Source organism: Accipiter gentilis, chromosome 9 (assembly GCF_929443795.1).
Source record: "Accipiter gentilis chromosome 9, bAccGen1.1, whole genome shotgun sequence".
NCBI classification, from domain to species: Eukaryota; Metazoa; Chordata; class Aves; order Accipitriformes; family Accipitridae; genus Astur; species Astur gentilis.
In genome coordinates, this window is record NC_064888.1 from 41030682 (window position 1) to 41054881 (window position 24200).

The window sequence follows — 24200 nt, forward strand, 5'->3', positions numbered from 1 at the left end:
CTCTGCCCATTGCCAGAAGGAGATCCTTAACCAAAAATAGCTGCACGTGCTTTGTTTTTATAATTCAGCAAAGGAGAACAGATGCAGAAAAAAGTACCCTCAAAACTGTGGTTATAAAGTTGAAGTTAATGTGCAACCAACGCTTGTGGGGTTCTCCAAGGAGTAGGAATTGACCCCATGGGCAGGGGACAGAAAGCGACTTACCTGGAGAGACGTAATGCTTTTGCTGGGACCCAGTAAGTGAAAGTAACGCATGGAAAGTGAAAAGAAATGCTGCTGCCAAGGGCCGCTCCAGTCTCTCCCTGGCAGCAGCAGCCAGTCCGCCCTTCCAGCCTCTTGGCACCGGTCCTGTTATTGCCTCCAGCACTCTACTGTCCATAAGAGCCATGTAGCCTCAGCATTAAACTGCCCCCATACGATATCTCTGTGCAAATAGATACTAATGACGTAGTATACCTCATTTGCAAATACAAACCACCAAAATCTTTGCCGTGTAACGAAGCCGGTTAAAGAACAATCGGTTCATTCTCGGTATCTCAATGCAACCAACAAAAAGCCAACGGGTACTTAATACCGACTACACTGAAGTGCAAGTTTTGTACGCCATCTGGAAAATTGCATTTTTACTTCATTTCTATTTCAGCCCCTTCAGGGTGCACACAAGAGAATATTTCCACAGAGGAAGCATCTTAACACAGCAATGACTGCAACAGTTACAGGGTAACGTTCATATCCACGCTACCACTGCTGGCATCCAGCGCAAACACGGGCTGACGGCTTGCAGAGCACCAGGAACAGTTCATGACTATTTATACTTCTCAACCCCATTGTACCAAAAGCTTTCAAGTAATTAGTTTTCCCTCGTTAACAGATGCACTGCCTGGGGAAGGGCACACAGGTGCCGCCAAGCCCCATCCTGGATTACAGGGCAGCCCTATGTGGTCGCGGAGTGGAAAGCTCAGAAGTGCCAAGCTGGGCTGCCGAGGAGGGTAACACAACTGCAATATTTACACAAAGGCATTATTCCCAAGGCAGAACTGCAGGTGTTATTTTGGCAAGATCAGAGACCATAACAGCAATAAAAATATTCACCGGACATTACCACAAACGCCACGTATTTAAATCAGAAAGATGGACAATATTTATCAACATCACTTTTATGGAGACCCAAATGTTCTTTTTGAGACATCGGGTGTCATGGTGGTTCTTTGCTAGAGTTGCATCCTGTCCTAAAAGAAGCAAAGCTTCTATACCTCAGGTACCAAAAAGTAATCTACAAACACGGTCAACAGGGTGAGCAGTGCTACTCCACTGCGAGCACAGCTCTAATAACATATGTGGGGTTTGTACCTTCTTACTGACACATCTAATACATTATTCCATTTTTCTCTTTTATACTTTTAGAAGCAGAATAGACATTTGGTAAAGTCTAATTTAATATTATCGCTAATGCATTCAAACACATCACTAAAAACTGTGTTGCTAAAATTGCATTACAGAAAAAACAGGTAAAAGAGACACTGTTATCTCCTTGAAAAATATGGGCCTTATGCTACAGCACCTACTGATGTGAGTCTACTGAAACCAACAGGATTACTTAGGTGAATAAGGATTACTCCCATGATTAAGGAGAGCAGGATTACATCCATTGTTTGCATATCTCCTGTTATTTACACATCCCTATTTTCACCTCTTGTTTTTTTCTTAAGACATAGGGCATTTAATTACTGTTAGCACTAGATATCATTATGCTGTACTTTTATCCCTTCAAAAGTTGGCTGTCTTTTGGATGTCAAATAAAATGCTTTTATGATCAAAACAAAGAAAATAAAGTAGAAGCAGCAGATTCTGGACTATGTAATTAAAAACAAACAAAGAAAAAGAAAGAGACCTTGTTATCCACAATCAAAACTTATTCATGATTCATTTCATATTCATGCTCCTATCCATGGCTTCTGCTCTTGGGAGCTGATTATTTATATCAATTTTTATAACTGTGCCAAGTAGCGAGTTACCTGAGAGTTCTCAGACAATGACAGTATCACTACTGGAAAATAAGCAAAATCAGACAAACAATTGAAACAAATAATGTAGGTAGGTATACTGATAATGAATAATAAAGTAAAACATTTGGAGGCTTTTCACCTCACAAAGAGGTGGTAAATCTAGCCTTAGTTCATCATTTCCATATGCTTTACATACGAAATAGATGTCCTTCTTATCCTTAGGAAAATCTGGTAAGTTACCAATGCCTCTCAACTATTTTATGATGCTGCAAAATAGTTAATGCACAGTAGGAATGTTGTGCAGGTGCCAGTTCCTGTTCCCAACCCAGTCAGAAATGCGTTTAGCTGAATAAAGAGCAACACAAGTTACACATGCAACAAGAAACCAACATATCTTTTGAAAAATAACACACTTTCTTTCAGATTCTCCAGTTTGACACTAAATTACATTAGTCTGAGTTTTGGTTGCAAGAAATCAGACCTGGATCATGACTATATTTGGTTTTAGTAGTGTGCTACGGGGACTTGAAAATTTAAATAATACAAGTTAATATAAGAAGGCTTGATAGTAACTTTAGTGTCAGTACTGTAGATAGTGTTTACATATTTTGTGGAGTTAAAGATATCGTATGCCTTTTTGGGCTGCTTTAACCCATTTTAAAAGCAAAAAGAACGCAGACTATTTTTAGAAAGACTGGTAAACCACTGCATGTCACAGTTACTGTAACCCGAAAAGAGCTTACGGCGGATTCGGAAAGCGTCAAAAGTTGCACAAACTTACCGAAGCGACCCGTCTTCTTCCAGGAAGAGTAGTTTATGCTCAAACACATCTGAGTCACGAAAGACTGAGTTTCCCGGGTCCATTTTGCACAAGGCTTAACCTGAAAGTCCAGCCGGCTGTGTCGGGCGCAGCGGAGGCACGGAGGTTTTCCCTCTCCAGAAGGCATTTCGGGGCTCCGCGGGGATGCGCGACGGCCCGAGCGCGGCTGGGCCAGCCACCACTTGTTGCAATGGTAACAGGGAAAGCCAGGATCTGCCCGCTCAGGCTGCGAGGGCATGAATAATTCATGCCTTCCACCTCCCCGCATTAGCATGCTGCTCAGGCAGCTCCAATGAAGCAATTCATTTTGTCCTTTGTCTTCAGGAAAAGCTTGCTGGATTAGCGAGGGTTATCTGTGATGATAAAACCTGGGCCTGCTGATTTATTTAGTCTGATTGGTTGGAATGTGTGTCCCTAAATGCAGGTTTTACAGCCAGAGTATAAATTCAGTTGTGCATCCTCAACCTTAAGGCAGGCGCCGGGTTGTTTGGCTCCAGCAACAATATCTAGCTACAGCACATGAATGTTTCATTTTCTTGGCTTAAATATTGAAGCTGGGCTTTTTGTTTCCGAGTGCTTCTCGAGCAAAGTTAAGAGGAAATCCCCAAGTATGCTGCTCGCACGTGGTTTTGCGCCTATTTCTGTAATGACCTCTTGGACTGCTAAATAGCTAACACCTGGATTCCAAGATGTTTGTGTTCTAAGTGCAAGATATGGGGGGGGAAAAAAACCCTGCAATGAAAACCAGCAAATTTATGATTTAGTTTTTTTAAAAAAATAGTCATACATTGCAGTGCTGTTTTTAAAAGAAGCTTGTGGTGGTGATATTTTTCAATGTGCTATTTTAATGTTTATTTTATTTTTTTTTTAAATGAATAGCAGCAGCACCACTGTTTACCATCTAGAAATCTACAATAACTGAAAATAATAACAAGAAAATAATCATAATTTTGATTAATTGGCCATGAAACTAATAATTGAATGCAATGAAAGATTTTTTTTTTAATCAATTAGCTATGTGGTTATATAATGCATTATTGAGACATATAAACACAGATTTTTATCATTTTACCTGATACTGTTAAGAAGAGCATTGGATTATTGTATTAGGTTTTGTATCCATATGCTAAATAGGACACTGGCAAATAAGAAAGTGTAGAAAATTGCTGCAGAAATTATTTGAACTCCAGGAAAAAGGTCTTAAAAATATGTGATTCAAGCTGGTTTGCTGTCAAAAAGGATATTGAGAGTTAACTACAGTCTACAAAGGGCTTTACAAGGAGAAAACACCTCCAATAGAAGTACTTCTGAGGTACATATTTCTAATGCAGAAGGTGATTACTTACCTACTACAAAAATCTTCTGAGTACTCTAGTGACTTCTACATTTCCTAGATACCTTTCTAGAAGATATGGTTTTGCCAAACAAACAACAAAAAGTTACTGGACTCAGAACAGGTTTAAAGACTTAAAATGTAGAGAACATAAGAACAAAGTCCTTAAAATCCTGTAAGCATTGTATTGCGTTCACGTAGTTCACTGAAGTCTATGGTACAGAGCTGCCTATCTGTTGCTTATAGCGATTTTGGCAATCTTTAAATCAAGAAATTTTGCAATGATGTCAAGATTTCATCCAGAGAACCATTACATTGTAGTGCAAATTAGGCTGATGAACATTTCATGGCAGACTTCATAATGTTTGCTGCTGAGCCTTTCTAGAATAGCCCAGGTGGATGCACTTTTCCTCCCATCAGTTTCTCATCATTCCAATTAAGGCAAGAAAGAAAAAGAACTCGGAGCACAAGGATATGAAATAATTTGATTTTCCCTGAGAACTTACATGTAAAACTCACTTCTGCCTCTAATATTCTTATTCTAGACTGTTTTAGACTGAGAAAAGCACAACTTTATTCAGTGTTTGATGTAAATGAGATTGAATGGTTTTTAGGACTTTGATCGCCAGCTTAAAACTGCAGCAGGGACAGAAGAGTTTGTGATAATCTGCTAGATTTTGGCACAAAGTAGAATTTGCTGTTTCTTCCAGATTGCAGGTGAGGCAGGGTTTCAAGGTGGTGATTACAGAGACCACTGCTGAGGTCACCCCCTCCTATGGTGGACTTCTAACAATGGCCAAAAAAATGTTTTCACCTGAAATAACGCCATTTCTTCACCTGCACTAAATGTTGTGTGCTGGTTTCGGCTGGGAGAGAGTTAATTTTCTTCGTAGGAGCTAGTATGGAGCCAGGTTTGGGGTTTGTGCTGGAAACAGTGTGGATAATTCAGGGATGTTTTGGTTACTGCTGAGCAGGGCTTACCCAGAGCCAAGGGCTGTTCTGCTCCTCACCCCACCAGCGAGGAGGCTGGGGGGGCACAAGGAGTTGGGGGGACACAGCCGGGACAGCTGACCCCGACTGACCCGAGGGGCATCCCAGACCATAGGATCTCATGATCAGTATATAAAACTGGGGAAGAAGGAGGAAGAGGGATGTTTGGAGCGATGGTGAGTGTCTTTCCAAGTAATTGTTATGCGTGATGGAGCCCTGCTGTCCTGGAGGTGGCTGAACATACGTCCTTTAGGATATGTGCAACATTAAAGGAAAGGTTAGGCAGAAAGGGAGAAGATAGCCCGACAGATACTGGCCAGCTCAGTCCTGGGAAACGTTTTCTCGCAGGATGTACCGAGACCGAATTTGCTCTTCATTCTGTATATATAATGGTATCTCTGGCTGCAGCTGTGGAAGGGGATTATGCAGGTCAGTATCAGCAGAACAGCTTCAGCAACGAAGCTGACATGTCCTGCGACTTCTCTAGAGGTCTCCAGGTAGATGGTGAACAGGAAGGAGTGCAAGAGCTACAGAGAAAGAAAAGGGAATAGCTGCCTATTGATGCCACGTGAGTTTTGCCTGAAAAGTTGATTGACACAGTTGTAGCTCAGACTACCTATTCAGCCAACATCACATATGCAAGTCAGTGACAAATTATAGTTGACTGTGCTTGAAAGCTACAGAAATGTTGAGTAGCATGAGCAGGAAGATGGGGTTCCTATCCATTGCCATCAAAATATCATCTTTTAGCGCTGTTGACAGTTTAATAGCTACTTCTGTATGTTGGAGAGCATTGTGAAGTACTGCCACTATATTATTAACCTAGGCTGGAACTTTGCTGCAAATGCAGAGCAAAAAAAAAAAAACCCCACACAAATGGAGCTTCTGAAATAGTTTAAGATTAAAGGTGTGCTGTTCACAACATGAATAGTATCTCTCTAATTGCATTTCAGGAGGACCCAATAACGCTTTAATCCCCAATTCTGTTATCATTTACTTTTTCAGATCAAATTGATTCCCTTCCATTTTAAACATGCAGATGGTGGCATTCAGTTCAAATCAAGCACTTTTAATTCCATTTGTTTCCCCTGGGCAGCTGAGATGGGGTGTGGATATGGGGGAGCTACGCAGCCTCCCACTGACCTGTGAGATACAACATGTAGTGCTCCAGTGGTGACCATCAGAGCTACAACCCTTTAGTTAATCTCCACTGCTCGTAAAAAAAAAAAACCACCCAAAAAACCCCTCTGTGCAAAGTTGCATCCATGTATGTAATTACTTGAAATCATTCCTAGAATATACTAAGTTGCACCACACCTTTGAAACGGTTTGCACGGCCCCAATCCGTCACAGTTCAAAGACGACGTGTATAATATCACACAGATTAAGCATATTGTGTAGCTGGGGAGGGACAGGGTGATGGTGTGACTGCGGAAAAGATTTGGGATGCAGGAGATTGGAGTGTGACTGTCTATTGATACCTTTAAATTAGCTATCACTGTAGCATCTGGTTTCTGTCAAGGTATTGCAGAAAATCAGTGAGATGCATCTAGGAGGTTAGTGAATCAATTCTCTGCTCTGCCCATGGGCTGACCCTTCCCTGTTGGCTGTCTTTCAGCGTGTCACCTCAGTTATTTGGGGATTTTTGTTGTTGTTGTTGATGTCCTTGGCACCAGTGGCAGGCCATGTGTTCCCTGCTGGGAGGCCAGTCTACGGCTGCCACCTACCCAAGGTGGCACCTCTCCAAGGTGGCCAAGCTGGCTTCGGGACGAGACACCGAACGGTGGCTCTTTTGGCACGCGGCTCTAGGACGACCGAGGACAACATCATTAACCAGCCCTGGAGAGCCACGGTAATGGGGCGGCAGGCTTGCCAAAGCCAGGGTTATGCATTCTGCTGTGACATTATTCCCCATCTGTGGGTTTTTGGTTTGTGGGTTTTTTTGGGTTTGTTTTTTTTTTTTTTTTTTGAAGTACCACAACAACAAAGCATTACAAAAACGTCAAGCTGTGAAAAGAAAAGTCAAAAGCCAGAAAATTCAAAGTTAATGCTGATTCTTTAACTCAAGTCATTAACTCGGAGGCATGCGTGAAGTCTGGGCAGAAGCCTTAGCTGAACTCGTGCTGGTTTGTGTAACCGGCTGAGGATTTGCACATCCGAGGGGACACAGATTCAACCATGAATACAGGAGGGGAACCGGGACTGGCTGAGATGCCACGGATATGGGGAAAAAGAGGGGCAATCAGGAGACAGATTTCCTGAGAAATTAGGTAGGGGGAGGGAGGGGACAGAAGAGATAAGCTCATCCCAGAGACTGGCAGAAAAAAAAAGAAAAAGATTAAGGACACTGACAAATGAGAAACCTGAGAGACAAGACATGAGTTAAAAGGTAACCAGGGGAAGAAAGAAGTTCAGACAGGAAAGATGGGGAATAATTGTGGAAAAAAAAACCACAACAAAACCAGAGAGTGAGAGGAGAGCAACTGGGATAGGGGTCTGGTATCGACCTGGCACAAAGATGGGGACTGGAGTAAAAATGGAAGGAGGGCAACAGTCTCTCCAAGGGGAAGAAATATAATTTGGACTGTGAGAGACGGAAGAAGAAAAGTCAAGAGGTAAAAAAAGCTCACGTTTGGTGGCAGTGGACAGAAGAGTCAGGGCATATTAGATTTTTCCTCTTTGGTAGTCAGGATGGAACAGGATTCAAGTCTCCATTCCTCTCTCTGTCTAGGACACTTTGCATATTGATCCTGCTAGCTGGGTCCTATCCTTAATTTCTGCTTATTTTTTTTCAAAAATTCAAATTACACACAAGAAATACAGACTAAAACAATCATTAAGGCTGCAAATGAAACACCGCAAAGAAAGGAAATTCTAAGAAAACTGAGGGGGGAAGGCTTTTGCAAACCCTGTGATACATACATATATATTGCTCTTCTGTTCAAGATCTTGGAGCATTTTGGCTCTTTGAAAATACACACAGCTGGATACTTACATTTAATTAAATAGTTTTTAAGATAATGACTACAGCAGCTTCAGCATAATTCACAATTAAAAGCAATCAAGCCCAAAATTCAAAATTGCTCTTATTCAAATATCTAGCATCAGTAATAGCCTATATAGTTTTCAATGAAATGGGAGTCATAGAACTCCATTCCAGAGTTTACAGTTGTAATAAGTACAGATTTATGGGCAATAAGGAAGTATCTATGTGTACCTTCTTGTGCCTCTCATTTATTAGGCTAAAGCTGAGACATCCCCAAAAATATCTTTAATTAGTTTAAGCACTTAATTTAACAAGACAAGCAGTTTAAACAAATACAAACTACTATTCTCCAGCCACCACGTACATGAAAAAACTATTATTTTTGCAAGATTAATAAAGTCACAGGTGATTTTATAACAACCTAATTAAAGCTTAATTTAAACCTAAGAGCAAGGATGTTTTTGTATCAGCACTGAGTAAAGGGAAAGAAAATATTATCTGTTCATAAATACCATAGTACTCTTTTTGTATAATTCCTCTGTTTCTAATGTATGAAGACACTTTAGAAGGCAAGTTGCTTTGCTTATAAGGACGTGCAATAAAAGTACTTGTGTTAATTTTTCCCTTGGATAAACAAGAACATATTTTCTGTTCTATCATGTAATCCATGCATTAAGGAAGGACAGTGCAATAATGAGAAAATAACTGAAGTTAGAAAGTCAGGAAAAAATACTGATAAGTGGACTGAGGGGATAGCTTGCTGCCTCACATTTTAGATGCATTACATAGAGTGGCTAAATATTTGTATGGAGTGTAATTAACTTTTTTTCCCCCTATAGTAGAACATGGCATTACAAAATACTGAGCACATTCAAGTACATTAAAATCAGTGGGAAACGAAGAGACCCAGTATTTTTCGCAATACAAGTCAGAGCCCTTTTGGCTGCAATCCAGCACTGGATCTCTCGCAAGCCCCCTTTGTCACAGGCAGTCTCAGGCAGCGGTTTGTCAAGAGAAAGGGCACAGAATTCTCATTAGTGGACTCAGTTGGGGAGCCTAAATTCCCACAGCCTTTTGTAGCCATCTCAAGAGATGATGAAGTTTCTTCAACTTATCAATAGACAATCCAAAAATTGGATTGATGGTAAAAGGGAGAGGCAATGCAATTTTGCAAAATCACCAAGAAAATGTGGATGGCAAACGTCCTCCTGTTAAACATTCATACAGCAACAGCAAGCCGAACTGTGCATTATTTGTCCGCTGCAATTCTGTAGCAATTGCTCCCGCAATGGTTTCTTCCCATCGTTATTCATTAAGTTACTTCTCTAAACTTCATTTAGATACCATTCTGTGAATACCATTATTTTAAGAAACAAGTAGCAATTGGTAACTTCGAATACCTTTCGCATGGACTTTAAAATTCTAAACGTCAGCAAAGTATTTTATTGCAGTTAAGAGTTACTTTCCCAAAGGTCTGCTACAATGCAGGTGAAGCCGTGGCTCTTTCAGAGGCAATAGCCCACACCTTTGCCCGGACTATACCAGAAGCCTTACTTGCCCCATCCTTTCAATGCCATTCACCCGTTACTTAGATAGAAGGGATATCGTTCTGTTACAGACCTCCACAATGCCCATCCCTATGGGCCCTCACTCTTTGTTTGGCACTTACTGAATAAATCATTAATCGCTGCCGCCACCTCAGCTAAGGAACAAAACTTCAGAGCTGGTGGTAGATAAGAGGCGAGAGAAGTTGCAGTTGCCTTCAGCTCCAGAAGTAGGACCCGAGATCAGCAGTACGGGAGAGACACACACCCCACGCCTCGTCCGACACCCACCGCCAAAAATCCTGATGGCCAGGGAAGACCCAGTGGAACCACTGGAGTGGGACAAGGAATAAGGGAGGGTGTCTCATATTAAATTTACTGTGAACTCTGCTAAAGGACAACATCATATTCACAGACACAAGACAGAAACAAGAGGCTTTGTTTACAAGCGTCCTTAAAACTTGGAGTGAAACATCCCTTCCTTTTTTTTATTAAAAAAATAATGCCACCTAAACTCTTCATTATACTTCTTTGTTATTGCAGCACAGGCTATTATGAAGAACTGTCTATATTGCACTGCCTGGACCGTAGCAATCAGCTGCACAGAGCAGCTCTTCTGTACAATAGATACAGCCTACCGCTTAATGATTCGCTTCATGGGCAATTTGTACAAAGAGGAAGCATTTGCTTTTTTGACTCATTTTAGTTTCTCGCAATAAATAGAATAATAAACTGACGTGCCAAGTATCTAAACTGAGAAAGTGCCTGTAACAGCCTCTATTTCCTCAAATATTTATCTCCCAAACATTTTTAAAATTTAAACATAAGCTATTTAATTGCTAATAAACCATTTGATATTAATTGGGTTCAAGTAGTAAAATAAAACTATGTTCAGTAACTGGCTGTGCTGTTCATGGGTCCTGATCAGCAGTACTGCCGGACTTGGATTATATCTTCATCGTTGTATCACCAACAGTTTTAAAGAATCCTAAACACTTAAATGAGAATAAAGAGAGGGAGATGAAGTTACGATCTGTTACATAGATGCAACAATTTAATATTGCCTCTGCTTCCCAGAAGCAATATTATCCAAGTTGATGAAGAGACGAGTCCTACCATTAGTTCACATAATTTGATGTAAGCTCCACTGGAGTCAAATTCTGTGCTTTTTCCTGCACAACATTTCTAAGGTCTTTCTTAGACAACAAATGTAAGAGTTTTGCTTTTTAACTGCACATTGCAAAGTGCTCATATTGGTCTTGATTAACCTCTGCCTTGGACTACTAGAAATATCTCTCTGACCCTGACAAATCCCAAATCACCTCACTTACAGCCATCCTTCTTCGCAGATAATTTTGCTGGCTCATTGCTTCAGCCAAACGACTCCTCTGTTCGCAGCCTCCACTGGCTGCTCTTCCCTATTGCTTCAAACACAAACTATTACGGAGATGTCGATCCCTGCCTCTGCTCTGACACTAACGCAGGCTTGGCTGCCGCTGTGTCATACCTCTGCGTTCTGAATTGCATTTCATGCCGGTCTCAATGGCCTGAAAGAATTCCCCTCTCAAAAGCTAAAAGGAGACCTGATTTTCTTCCTCTTTCAAACTCTCCCTTAAAGGTCACCTCTGCGGCGACTCCTGCAGAGAAAAAAACCCAAAACCTAAACAACCTGATAACAGTCAAGGAACTAAAGTCCCAGGACGGTGCTTGTGGTCCTCATGGTAACCTTGTATTTCTCCCAGTTTTCGTGAGAGCCACCCATATTTTCCCAGCTTTTACTTTGACAGTAAATTCTCTGGCACCGTTACCACGTTTCAGTTTCTGTTAAGTGCCTATCCCAATGAGCTGAGACGCCTGGCCCGTACTGCAGTACAGATGGGACCGTGATTCTCAGTTTGGCAGCCACACCAAAATAAATAGATCATTTCAGACCGGATCAATTTAACGCTTTCCCTTTCATATTTTCCTGGGTTCATTCAGGGCTCACAAGAGAGGTCACCAGAAGAAAGAGTGGTACATGTGAATCGGGAGCAAGCCTTTACAATACCTACAAAATTTCTCAGTTGATGTATAGCAACTTGTCTTTTCCACGCAGTTCACAGGATCCTGGAATAATCCCGGTGGGAAAGGACTTGGAAGGCTTCAGGTCCAACCCCTGCCCCAGCTCCGGGGTCAGACCCGGCTGCTCAGGGCTTTCGCCCATCGAGTCTTGAAACCTGCGAGGATGAGGATGGCACAGCCTCCCCGGGGAGCCCGTCCCTCCGCTCCTCTGCCCTCCGTCGTGGTAAAACCGCAGATCTAGCTGGCTTGCTCAGAAACATGCAGATTCGCAGCCTGAGCGGCTGCACTGATTTCTAACAGAAATCTACATGATATAAAAAAGACAGAGGAGAAAAAAAATCCTGCTTGCCCCCTACAACCTTGGAATTGCTTCGATAATGGAATAGGATTAGACCACAATTTTAGTATTACCTGTGCTGTTCAGTTCTCTTATTATAATTTAAAACCAGAAATGATTTTTTTTTTTTCCGAATAAGGTCATGAAAATGTACATGCTACCACAAAGCATCAGAGCAAGCCCAGGACCGTATCCTGCACTCTCATCTACTGATCACCATTTCCTACTGCTGCACCTTTTCTTTGGGTCTGTTTTAGTCAGAAGCCCTTCAAAGCCATCCTGGATGAAATCTTGGCCTCACTGGAGCAGATGGAAAATCTCCCATCGGCTGCTATGAAGTACGATCCTATATCATCTTTGCTTTGCCATGTAAATTGCTAAGGCTCCCCGAGGTGTATAGGTTCTGATGACTTTGTCGTCTGCAGCAACGGGGTCTCATATAAAAGAAATTTACGGGCGCAGTAACCTGCTTGACCTGAAACAATGAGCAACAAGAAGTAATTTCATTGTGTAGTGTATGGGGTTTCACGTTTTCCCTTTGGCCATAGCGCTGCCTCCCAATTCAAGTAAATTAATTCCCAGATATAAACTTACGAAGGGCTTTCTTCACTTCTCAGCATCTTGTTGCCTGATTTCCTAAGAAATTCATGACCTTTGTAAATAATTCAAAAGAGAAGAGTGAACCAGGAGAAGACAAAAGTTTACCTGACCGCAACTGTTCCTAGGGAGGGTGTCATTTCTGAAGAGGTCACATTAGTGGCAGGCCTCTAGTAAATTAAAAATTAAACAGGTCAATGAGGTTGACGGCTATGGTTATGTGCCGGAACTCAGGAAAAAACAACAGTGATTAAGGATAACGCAAATTTTATTCCCATCTCTAAGTTGTAGGTGACGGCATTTTAATTATTTTTCTCACAATAAAAAAAAGAATGTGAAAATATTTTCTGCAGAAATTAAAGGCAGAGGACTCTGTTAGCTTAAGAAACTATGCTGTGATTCCATCTTAAAATTTTGCTGCACTTAATACAATTAAATGGCAGACAAGGACGGAATCCATATTTCACAGAAGATGGTCCAAAGATTGTGTCCACTGAGACCAGTATGGAAAGACACTTTTGGTCTAGAGGTCTGCTGGCTCATCCTCATAGGTACATACATGTTTTATGTGTATTTTCTTTGGGACAGAGTTCACGCCAGACTGTCACATGAAAGGCTGATGGACCTTTCAAGAGTGAAATATAAATCAGAGGGCTAAAGTATGAGAAAAAAAAATATATATATGTATTTAACATCCAAGTTTTGAAAACTTCAGGTTGATTAAACATTTTAATTTAATTACATACCAACAAAATATCTTCCAGTCTTGGAAAAAGACAGCTGCAAGCTTCTGTCTGCAGGATGCGAGCCTACTGTGTATACACACAGAGTTGGAAAGCTAAAGCGTGATCAGATCTGTGACACAGTGGCACATCTTCCATTGGATGGTGAAGGTAAATTTATGTATGTAAAACAAAATTCCTTATGGCTCTTGAAAACTTCGTATCAATTTCTTATAGGAATTGTACACACTTTACCATTGTCTGCTCTTGTAACAGTTATTTAATTAAGTGGTTCTCCTTAATGCACTGTTTCAATCGCTGTCGGTATTGAGCAGGTCCTTCCAAAAGAAGCAATCATAAACTGCTAGCTGGGTTTACTCAACTGTGGCCTTTCTAAGCTGATTTAAGCGGTCTGTCAAAATTGAAATTAATTAATTCACTGGAGAGCTTTGCCTTCTCCAAACGTAAGTAAAAAGTGATGCAAACTAGCGGTAATCAGATCCACATTTTTCCAGGCAAAGTGATCTAAATTATTTTAACACTGAAACATGTACTTTTTCTAATACAGAGGGGCAAATCACAGGAGACAGGATACCTCTCTACTGCAAAAATCCAGAGAAGGACAACCTTTTTCCTATCACTCTGGAATAAATTTCCTCCTCGGTGGCAGCTTCTGCATTTTAGGTGCTCGACTCCACCACACGGGCTCCGTTTAACAGCCCAAACTGTTGCAGGACTGTGAAGAGCATTGCAAGTACAGAAAAAAAGAATATAGTAGCTGGATTACGTCCACATCCAACTGTTGGAGATCCTGAAGCGGACAATTACCTTCTGGTTCTTACTAAGGTTTTTTTCAGGTTTTAAATGCTTCCCCGATAGCTTGGTACACAATTATAGGTGGATTAGAGAAAGTGGTAATAGGGTATTTTTGGTCTAATCTTCTCTCAATTGTTAATATTAATTAAAGGACTTTTTCCTCTTCATTATACAATAAACATGAATCACTTTTTAAAAATGAGCATTTTGGCTTATTAGCTACTTAATGTTGGGTTTTTTTTCAGCAATTTTTTTTTTTTTTTTTTTTAAAGAACTATGCCAAAGACCAGGAGGCCTGTGAGAACAGGAGACAACCCAAGCAAAGACCACAGTAGGAGCATGGCACACATTACAACTAGGTGAGGATGACCTCGTCGTTGACCTCATTGCATTCAGAACTGGCTGCAACGCCTATCTCAAGTTGATTTTCCCTTATTACAACTGTAAAATTCTTACGGAAAAAGACAGCACAAAAACTACAAAGTAATCAAGCCATTTCAGCGAGAAACTGGGAAGAAGGGAGATACAGAGTTATTGTTCTATCTGAATACCTGGAGGGGTTTTCAATATCTCTGATAAAGCACAGATTCCCATAAAGAGTGGCCCTATGGCCACATCAGAGCCATGGGATTTGGCCGTGAGATATGAGCAGCTACCTGTTCTCTTTGCAACCTTGCAGCATCTCACCCCAATCGCAAATCTTCAGCTTTCTGTGTTATTTTAAACATACCCTTGGTGTGAATTATGAGCGTTTGCCATAGTGGATTGCTTTGGTTGATGGTTTCATAGGTGAGTTTGCAACCTTTTACTGCAAAGCAAACACTGAGGTGACATTTATTACATACTCAGCCATGATTTGCAAGAGGGATTTTCCACCTTGCTTAGGGAAGAGCCCACAGTAGAAGCTAGCTTTCAGAAGACATTTCTTTTTGGCTACTCAGACCGATAGCATAGAAACCAGAAATATATAAATTAAAGAAAGAAGTAATAACCCCCCCTTACTATTATTAGGAGCATACCTGTAACAAGGTGCAAAGATAGCCAGCCCTGGTCAGGTATCAAATCAGAGAGATTATTCTCGTAGGTTGGATTAAATCTGCTTTAACTCACTAGTTGAAAAAACCCACCCTATCTTTTAGAAAAATAATTCACGCAATAAGCTCTCTCAGTAATGCGAGTACCTGGGTTAATGGGTGAAGAGCAGCAGCCTCCATGCAAACCGCCGCTGTGTGCCAAGCACACGCAGGAGCAAAGATTTCTGAGGTTGCTTTGGGATGTTCTGTGCACTGGGGGGGGAAAGAGATAAAAAAAGTGGAGAAACGCCAAGAAAAGGCAGCAAAGGGGCGTTACCCAGGGCCACAGAGGAGCTGCGGACTTGCCCAGAGATAAAGCTAAGAAAACGTCGCTGGTACTGAACTTTGAGTAGAGGGGGATCGGTGCGGCGGGCGAGGAAATGGTCTCCGACAGCTCGAGCCCTGCTGCGCTCCGGGAAACGGGAGTGAGAACGTGCCCTACAAACAAACAGGGGCTCATCAGAGGACCACACGACTCTATCATCGCTTTCTCTTCCTAATGGAAACAACCTGCAGGACATCAAATATTGGCTCAGTGCTCGGAACAGAAGGGATAACACGGTTATTAGACAGAGCCATACCTTTAACTCATAGAGTGCATTTTCTGTGATTGCTTCTCAGACAATAGCTTTTTTGTTGTTTCCAATGCCCTAGGTAGGGGAGAAAAAATGAATGCTATTACAGGTTAGAAGATAGCTGGGATCACCATGTAGTGAGACAAGAAAAGGAAAATCAACAATAAACGCATGAGAGGCAACAAAGGCTAAAAAGGTAGGGCAGAAGTACTGAAGTATAGTTTATAGCAGTATAATTTATATTTATAAAGTTATACCTATATTATATATGTAATCCATCTACATGCAAATATACAGATACAGAAATAAACTATGCAAAGCGAGGAAAACAGTCGCGAAGAGACCTCTGCAAACAGTTTGGATTTTGGTTCCCAAATGGCGAAAAAAAGAAGCAGATGCGCTTCATAGCAAATCAGAACAAACCCCCTCCATTTCTGCCCTCGAACCACTTCCAGGTTACCTGCCCCAACTTCTGTTTTTCAGAGAAAAACTGTTAACCCAGAAAAGTTGCCTTGCTTTAGACATAAAGTGCAAAGAAAAATTGTACGCTGAGCATCAAACTGTGTTGACTTCTGGAGCGCTGGATCACACCCAGCGCAGTGCAGCAGCAGATCAAAATCTGAACGTCCTCAGCATCGCCTTACAGAGGTGGGATGCTATTACAGAAGTTGTGTCAGAGCTCCGATTTGCTTTTATCTAGTGCTGTATTTCAAGCTCCTTCTCCTGATAACAGTATCTCAAGGATTTGGACTATTAAAGTTATCTAAAAGTGATAATCGTTTTCTCTACAGGGAGTACGTGATACACTGCCTCTCCTTCTTTCCTACCGTTTGCCTCTTTGTTGATACCTCTCCGTCCACCTCTGCAGTTTTATGCCAGCTCTACCTCCAATAACCTCTTTCTGTACGTCTTAATTTTTAAAGGCCTCCATCTTCGTCCATTAGTTTGCCTCCGTCTGCAGCATGACCTCATTTCACTGTAGGGTTGCCATAAAATCATCTACTATTGCCTGTTTGCTGTCCAAACACCTGCTGTGTGTTCCCATCCCAGTGAAGCTGCATTTTGCTTTGCTTTTCTTATTCTGTCCCTCCCCTGCTTTGTATGCTGACACTTTTTCCCTAATTATTTTATTTACGCGTATGCCTTTTCCACTCGGTGCTCCTATCTTTACAATATCTCTGTCACAGATTCACCACCTCCAACTTCACTTCAAATGTATGTACAAAGATCTTGAATTTTTGCCTGTTTGTGGGCGTAAATAAGGTGGCAGGATGTGTTACCCAATTTGTGTAGACAGAAGCCTTTTTAATCTAATATCACTAATATGAAAGAGTCAACTGTTGCGATTGCAGTTAAATGCAAAATTAAACGAGGACAATTTGTCAGTTTTGAAGGACAATTTGAGAAATCCAATTTTGCAGAATTACCTGTGCTTATGCTTTGTCGTGTTAGGGTGCTGGAAGGATCAGCTGAGAAGTCTCCAGGTCCGATACTGGACACTTAGGAACACAGTCTTGCTCCTGGTTGGTACCTCTCTGCTCCCACAACACAGCACGAAACTACACCGTACTGGTCAAAACGCAAAATTATCCCCAGTTCTCAAAGAAAACAAAATCTGACAAAACATACATTAAAACCCCCCAGCTCCTCATGCCCCGTCTCACCGTGTATGTTATAGCCCAATTCTCCTTGTAGGCTGGGGTTCCACATCGATGTCCTTTATGGTCCAGGGAAAGCTGAAATCGGTCACAAATCTGTCCGGGTGCTGGTGCAACATCTCCCCTGGACTGCAGAGATGCTACGAGAGGCCAGCAGCCATCTGGGATTCTCCTTCACCTCGTAAGGCCCTTGATAAGGGAATTAATCTCGCAGCAGGTCCCCAGCCTGCTGCTTCCAGGGGTGCCACCGGTGTCAGGCAGAGGCGAACGGCCGTTCAGTGGGAACCAGAACACGCTCTTGCCATATAAGACAGCGCTGCTGGAGCCCGGTAGAAAAACCATGGGATAACTATGTGCCTCAGATGTAATTTCAAAGCTAAGGCAAGCTATGAATTTTCAGCCTTGATTTATCTGCAGGCCACTCTAAATTAATTAGGGGAGGGAGCCCTCGCTTCACCTTTCCATCGGCTGCCGGACAGAGATGCCTGGTGTTGCAACGATGCTCAGTTTTCTTCCGTACGGTGACAGCCGGGATCTGATCCCTCCTGCCTGTCCTCCTCGCTCAGTCAGGACCCTGGGGGCAAATTCTGCACCCCTCCAGCGAAATCCTTTAATTGCAGCTCTTGCGTTAACCCGGTTGCTCTCTGGATCAAAGTCTCCAGCCACCCCACCCGGCTATCCCCCATCTCTCCCTTGGAACCCAAAGGGAGCAAGAGCGGTTGCCGTTTCTTCCGTCCTTCTTGCACCTCTTGAGGGGCAGCCAAACAGCCTAAACTTTCCTAAGCTCTTTCCTAGACAAAAATCCTCTCTCGATTCTCCGGGTCCGTTTCTGAGTTTCCTCTGCTTTTGTGGAGGAGGCTGTTTGCCAGGGACAGCGCTGGCCTTGGGGCAAGGTGTCTTCTCCAGAGGGAAGAAAGCCTACCGCGGGTCTTGTGGACTCACTAACTTTAACTTCCTTGGAAGCGTTCTTAGGACTAGAGGATGGAGAGAAACCCAAACGAGGCGGGAGAAGATCAGGAGATGATGTCTCACTCCAAACAGCCTCAGGTGCGTTGTCTTGATGGTGTACCAGCGCAGAAGCCCTGAAGAAATCTCCTTTCTCCCACCACCTCTCCTCCTGGCTCCCATACAGACTTCCTCCATAGCATAGCTGCCAGTAAAGCCTCAGAAGCTATACAGTAATCTTCCACAGGGAGTGCGAAAGCCTTAATATCCTGCAGAGCTAAAGGCAGGGGGGGACAAACCTCTGAGCAAAGGAACAAAACCCCACCACAGGCAGCAATTCTGTATTTAAACACGCTGGTATCCCAGCTCTCTAATTACACCTCTCCATTAAGTACAACAACCAGCAGCTGTTCTGCAAAGCCTTTTTTTTTTTTTTTTTTTTTTTTTTAAAGAAATTATTTCTCATTGGTTAAACACTGGTGGATGGAAGGAAAGAGAGATTTTTTAAAAAAGAGAGAGAAAAGGCACAGCTAAAGCTCAAACGAGCTCAGCCCTCACATGCCTGATAACATGTCTGCACTCTGGGTTATTCTTGAATGTCAAAATAAAGACTCTGAGTCTGAGCTTAATAATTTCCCTGGAGCGCCATTGTCCTGCAGAGACGGTTTGCCTTTCAGTTCTCGGCTGCTGCCAAGGGAGAGGTGAGGGAACTGAACCACTTTATTTATTGACTTGGTTGTTGTAACAATTTAAACTAAGCTCAGCATCACTGGCTGCATCTTTCGGGTCGCCTCCTGGAATTAGTAGGTTTTCCTTTAGATCTGCATACCGGAGTCTCTCTGCCTTTATAACACAGTTTTGTCCAAGCTTCAAATACATCTTCTAACCTGAGCAAGGATTACTCCATCTTTGATATCACAATTAAATGGATCAGGAGGGGGAAGTAACGATTGATCCTTCAGCCATTGTGCTGATCTGCTGAAAGTGCTGACTTATGCCCATGAGCAAAAACATTGAATCACAGGGATCAATAAACAGAGCTGTAGTCGTGCAACCGCTGCGGGCTGCACTCTTGGACTTGTACTGGCAATTACAGAAAGTGGGTTGGCTTTACAACTGCTTCAACAAATGCCCTGTAACCCTGATTCTTCCTATGCAAAAAAACCCTTAACTGTCCTTTGAATTACCAAAATGGTATACTCGTGTGCTGCTTTCTGCTTTCCTAAAGCAAAAAGTACCTCAATTGTTTGGTAAATGCTTATAGCTCTGCGTTACATTCGTTTTCATTTTAAACTAACTGGTATTAAGATAGCTGTTCTTAAATCTACAAAGTCGAATGTGCTGTGCAGAGAAGGTTTACAAATGAATAAATGATTCAACTTTTTGCTTTCTGATGCTGTGTCATGGTTTAACCCCAGCCAGTAACTAAGCACCACGCAACCGCTCGCTCCCACCGACCCAGTGGGATGGGGGAGAGAATTGGGGGAAAAAAAAAAGTAAAACTTGTGGGTTAAGATAAGAACAGTTCAATAGAACAGAAAGGAAGAAACTAATAATGATAATAATAACAATAATAAAATGACAACAGTAATAAAAGAACTGGAATCTACAAAACAAGTGATGCACAATGCAATTGCTCCCCACTCACTGACTGATGCCCAGTTAGTTCCCGAGCAGCGATCCCACCCAGGCCAACTCCCCCAGTTTATATACTGGGCATGACGTCACACGGTATGGAATACCCCTTTGGCCAGTTTGGATCAGCTGTCCTGGCTGTGTCCCCTCCTAATTTCTTGTGCCCCTCCAGCCTTCTTGCTGGCTGGGCAGGAGAAGCTGAAAAATCCTGGACTTGGTATAAACGCTGCTTGGCAACCACTGAAAACATCAGGGTGTTGTCCACATTCTTCTCATGCTGAACCCAAAACACAACACTGTACCAGCTACTGGAAAGAAAATTAACCCTACCCCAGCCGAAACCAGGACATGCTGCAGACAGGCAATCAAATGGGATCGAACTTCGTAGTTTAGTAGCTTGGAAGTTCTTAATATAGATGATCACAACTACAAAATACTTGATGAATTATAAAAGAGGCCAAGGGACAGATCGCTATAGATTTTCTGCTTCTAATGGCACTTAAAACAACGCCTACAGGAGATCATATCGTGGTCTTCTGAGCTGTGACCTAACTGAGAGGGATCTTAAGACTAAAGGATAAAGGCGGGTAGAGGAGGCTTTGCGTAACATTTTGGGTGCGTCATACCTTGGAGAGTGAACACATCCTCAGACTTCTTTAGTCTATATTTTTCCCAGCTACAAAATCAGAGTACTAGACAATGATGCTAGTAATTGTAATGTGTGTTGACTGTAAGGCAAAACAGAGACAAAGTATCTTTTTCACTCTGAGATCAGCTTTGCAAGTCAATATTTACATCCCTTTGCAAGAGTCAATACCAAATATGTGGGATTAGTAATTCATTCGTAAATATCAATGCCAAATATCTGGTTAAAATATCCCATATATTTGGCAAAACCCAATTCTACTGCCTGCAGGTAAGAATATGCAATTAATGTTTTAAAAATAATCTTTAATTTTTCATTTATTTTGACATGAAAAAAGAAGCAAATTATTGCTGTATTTTTTGATTGAAACTGGTGCTTCATTTACTCCAAATTTGCAACCCATTCCAGCTTTTTCACAGCTGGATTATTTTTTAAAATCAGATATTCACCCAATAAGCTATATCAGCTCTTCCTCTGTATAGGAATTTTATCTGTTGGCTTTAGAATACAAGGAAAACTGAATATGAGATCAGAGTCCATCAAACCACAGAGGAGAATCTATTCACCAGATAACCCTCCCCTGCTTTGTTTTATTCCTTGCTTTTTCGTGCTTTTTTTCACCTTGCTTATAATTTTCACTCATTTACCCCAAAAATATTGCCATGAAAGATTTCAACCCCAAAACCTGAGTATTTTGGATATTTTTTCCCTATAAACTTCCACTACATGGAGCTCATGGAAATGGGTTCTGTTGGTATTTCCCATGACAGAAGATTATGTGGTTTTAATGGATTATTAGTAATGTGGGTACATTAAATGCCATTTAAAACCTCTTTCAAATTGGTATTGACCGTGTCGAAATGGGACTATGTAGATATCCCTGTGACGGGAGATATGGATGAATATTGTATTTTCATCAGAGGCAGAATTTTAAAACTGATACAGAAACCCCTGGAAAACATTATCTATACAAAGGAGCTAAAAATAGACTAGTTGCTATATTAACAACAACAAAAAAGGCTTCCAAGTAATTATCAACTATCACCACGTGTTGAAATACCATTTTGTTCCATAGCTGTTCCAATCAATACACTATTTATTTTCAACTAACCATGCACTAAGGATCATTTGGACATATATCCCATAAATACACATTACTTCATTATCGACTCTTTCTATCCACTGCTGCATTATTAACATTTCACTAAAACAAGCAATCAAGCAGTAAACAGTAGGAATTTATAGCAGTAAGCAATTGTAATGACTCTTATACAGTAATTGCTCCCCCAAAATATTTTTGTAGGGATGACCAGTTATTATGGGAATTATGCCCCCAGGAATTATTTTTCTCTGTGACATTCTTTACAGATAGGTAAATTTAACCAGTAAGCCAGCGAAGTGGGAAGAAATACAATATTTGCAATGAGCTGTATCAGGGAATGTACACAAGACAGCTAAATTGTACTTTTTATCCAAGGATCCAATCACTTCTGCATACACGAGACTGCTGAATTTCGGTTCCAAAAAAAATATTGGTTTAATCCTGTAAATCCAATTTCTGCAGTTGCTCAGTAGCCTAGAAAAGAAACCACCAGCCAACCAAACCCTGAAAGCAGAATTCTTTCCTCTCTTTACTTGTGGGGCTGCGCTCTGCCGAATATGCAGTGCCATCTTTATGCAACTCATGCAGGGAAATTATCCTCCTCCAGTATTGTGGGATGACTGATGGCTTTCTCATCAAAGATGATCTACTCAGGGGCAATATCAAAGGCTGCGGTGGCAAATTGCCAAGAGCTTGAGGGCTGCGCCTAATTTGCATGTAAATTTACATCAGTTTTAAAGCCATAAAGAAGTGCAGCGGTAGTACTTGAATATTTCTTGATAGGCTTAAAAGCGTGCTGTGTGATCACCAGAAATAAAAACCTGAATGTGACCAGCTTTATCGCCTTCCACGCCGAGTTCGGGGCTGTGCCTTCAACCCCCCGCTCCCGGCGGCAGATGCTCGGGGTCCCCCAGGACCCCCATCGTCACAGCCCGCAACCCCCTGCTCCCACCATCTTCATCCCACCGCTCTTCAATATTATTTCCCTGTCCCGTCATTAAAACCCGACGCCGTGTTCATCTGTGGACCTGTTGATACCCGTGCCGGGACCGGGGTGCAAGCGGAGGCGGAGGGGCAGCGTCTCCGCACCCCTACCCCTTGCTCTTCTCCGCACCCGCGCCCTCCTCTTCCTCGCCCTCGAGGCACGCTGAGCCCAAACCAGCCTCGCTGATACGACAGTAATAAAATTATGCGGGTACGGAGACTGTTTCAAACTGCTGAGTTTGCAAAATACGCTCCCATGCCTATCGTCGATAGTAGCCGAGAATATCACGAGCATATATATATATATATATACACATATATACGCGTCTCTTCGTCGCATGCACGGGCACGGTGATGTGGCTCTGGGAAGATTAAGTCCGTTTTGCATAAATCCAATAGGAATCGCAACAAGTTAGGGGAGCAGGTGGAAGCAGGTGCTAAATGGAAAATTACTGAGGGAGGAAAAAGAAGATTGAGAGGGCAGAGGCAGGCCCGTGTGCCAGCTGGTCTGCAGAGGGAGTAAATCGGAAGGATGAGTTCAAATCTTTGGATTTGAGATTCGGACTGAGGAAGAGGATAATGCAGAATCTTCCTGGCAGCCCCTGGTTGCCGGAGGCCAGGACGGGCATCTGACCACAGGAGCTGCAGTCAAGGTGATCTTCTGGGTAGCTGCCATGGTCGCTGCGTTTCCAACCCTTGCATTCCTGCTCCTTCTGTCAATAAAAATCCCTGCTTGAATAGATAAGCTGAAGCCCGGTGTCTCATTAAGCCTGAGAATTCAACCCTCCGCTTCAAGCTCTGTCCTCCTACACTGCTTTATATCATTAAGAAATATTGCCCAAGCTGATCCACTGAATCCTTGCATTAGCCAGTACAATTACATCTAATACGGAGGAAAAAATGGGAGCTAGTGGGATTTCTCGGCGGTGTGAGTTCCAGCTCGGGAGCCAAACGGCACCGAAGCGACGTAAAATGGCCAGTTACCTCCCCTTCCCAGGGCCTTAAACTGTGAAATTTGATGGATGAGGTACCTTAGAAATGCATGCAATACAGCTCTACAGCACAAGCCTGTATCAATAACGTTTTTGTTAGATTTTGTTAAATGAGGTGAATGAGAAAGGTGCTTTACAATGTTGGCAAACCCAGCAGTGTGATAATTGTAACGGCCCCATGTACTTAATCGAGAAAAGTGCACAAGCAACAAGTTAGAAATGGATATGCTTACAAACCCTAAATCATTCTATTTTAAATTGCTTAAGAAAATGCTCAGAGTTTCTCAAGATGAATTGTGGAATACCTTGAAGTGAGAACATAAATCCTAATGCTGTCATTTTTTTCTCCAAGGAGTTATTAAATGAAGCATCCACAAT

At 42.1% G+C, this 24200-nt stretch overlaps 1 protein-coding gene across 3 annotated transcripts in view; it reads right to left on the reverse strand.

The window, feature by feature from the left end:
* The window catches only part of C9H10orf90 (chromosome 9 C10orf90 homolog), a 102594-nt gene that overhangs the window by 62504 nt on the left and 15890 nt on the right, over positions 1 to 24200 (reverse strand). For 2 of the 3 annotated variants that reach the window (XM_049810465.1, XM_049810460.1), the window contains exon 1: positions 2788 to 2965. The exons of the other annotated variant lie outside the window; for it this stretch is intronic. In XM_049810465.1, the coding sequence (XP_049666422.1) occupies positions 2788 to 2953 (166 nt within the window). In that variant the 5' untranslated portion in view covers positions 2954 to 2965. Of the gene's footprint in view, positions 1 to 2787; positions 2966 to 24200 lie in introns of those variants that run through there. 3 annotated transcript variants of the gene reach the window in all.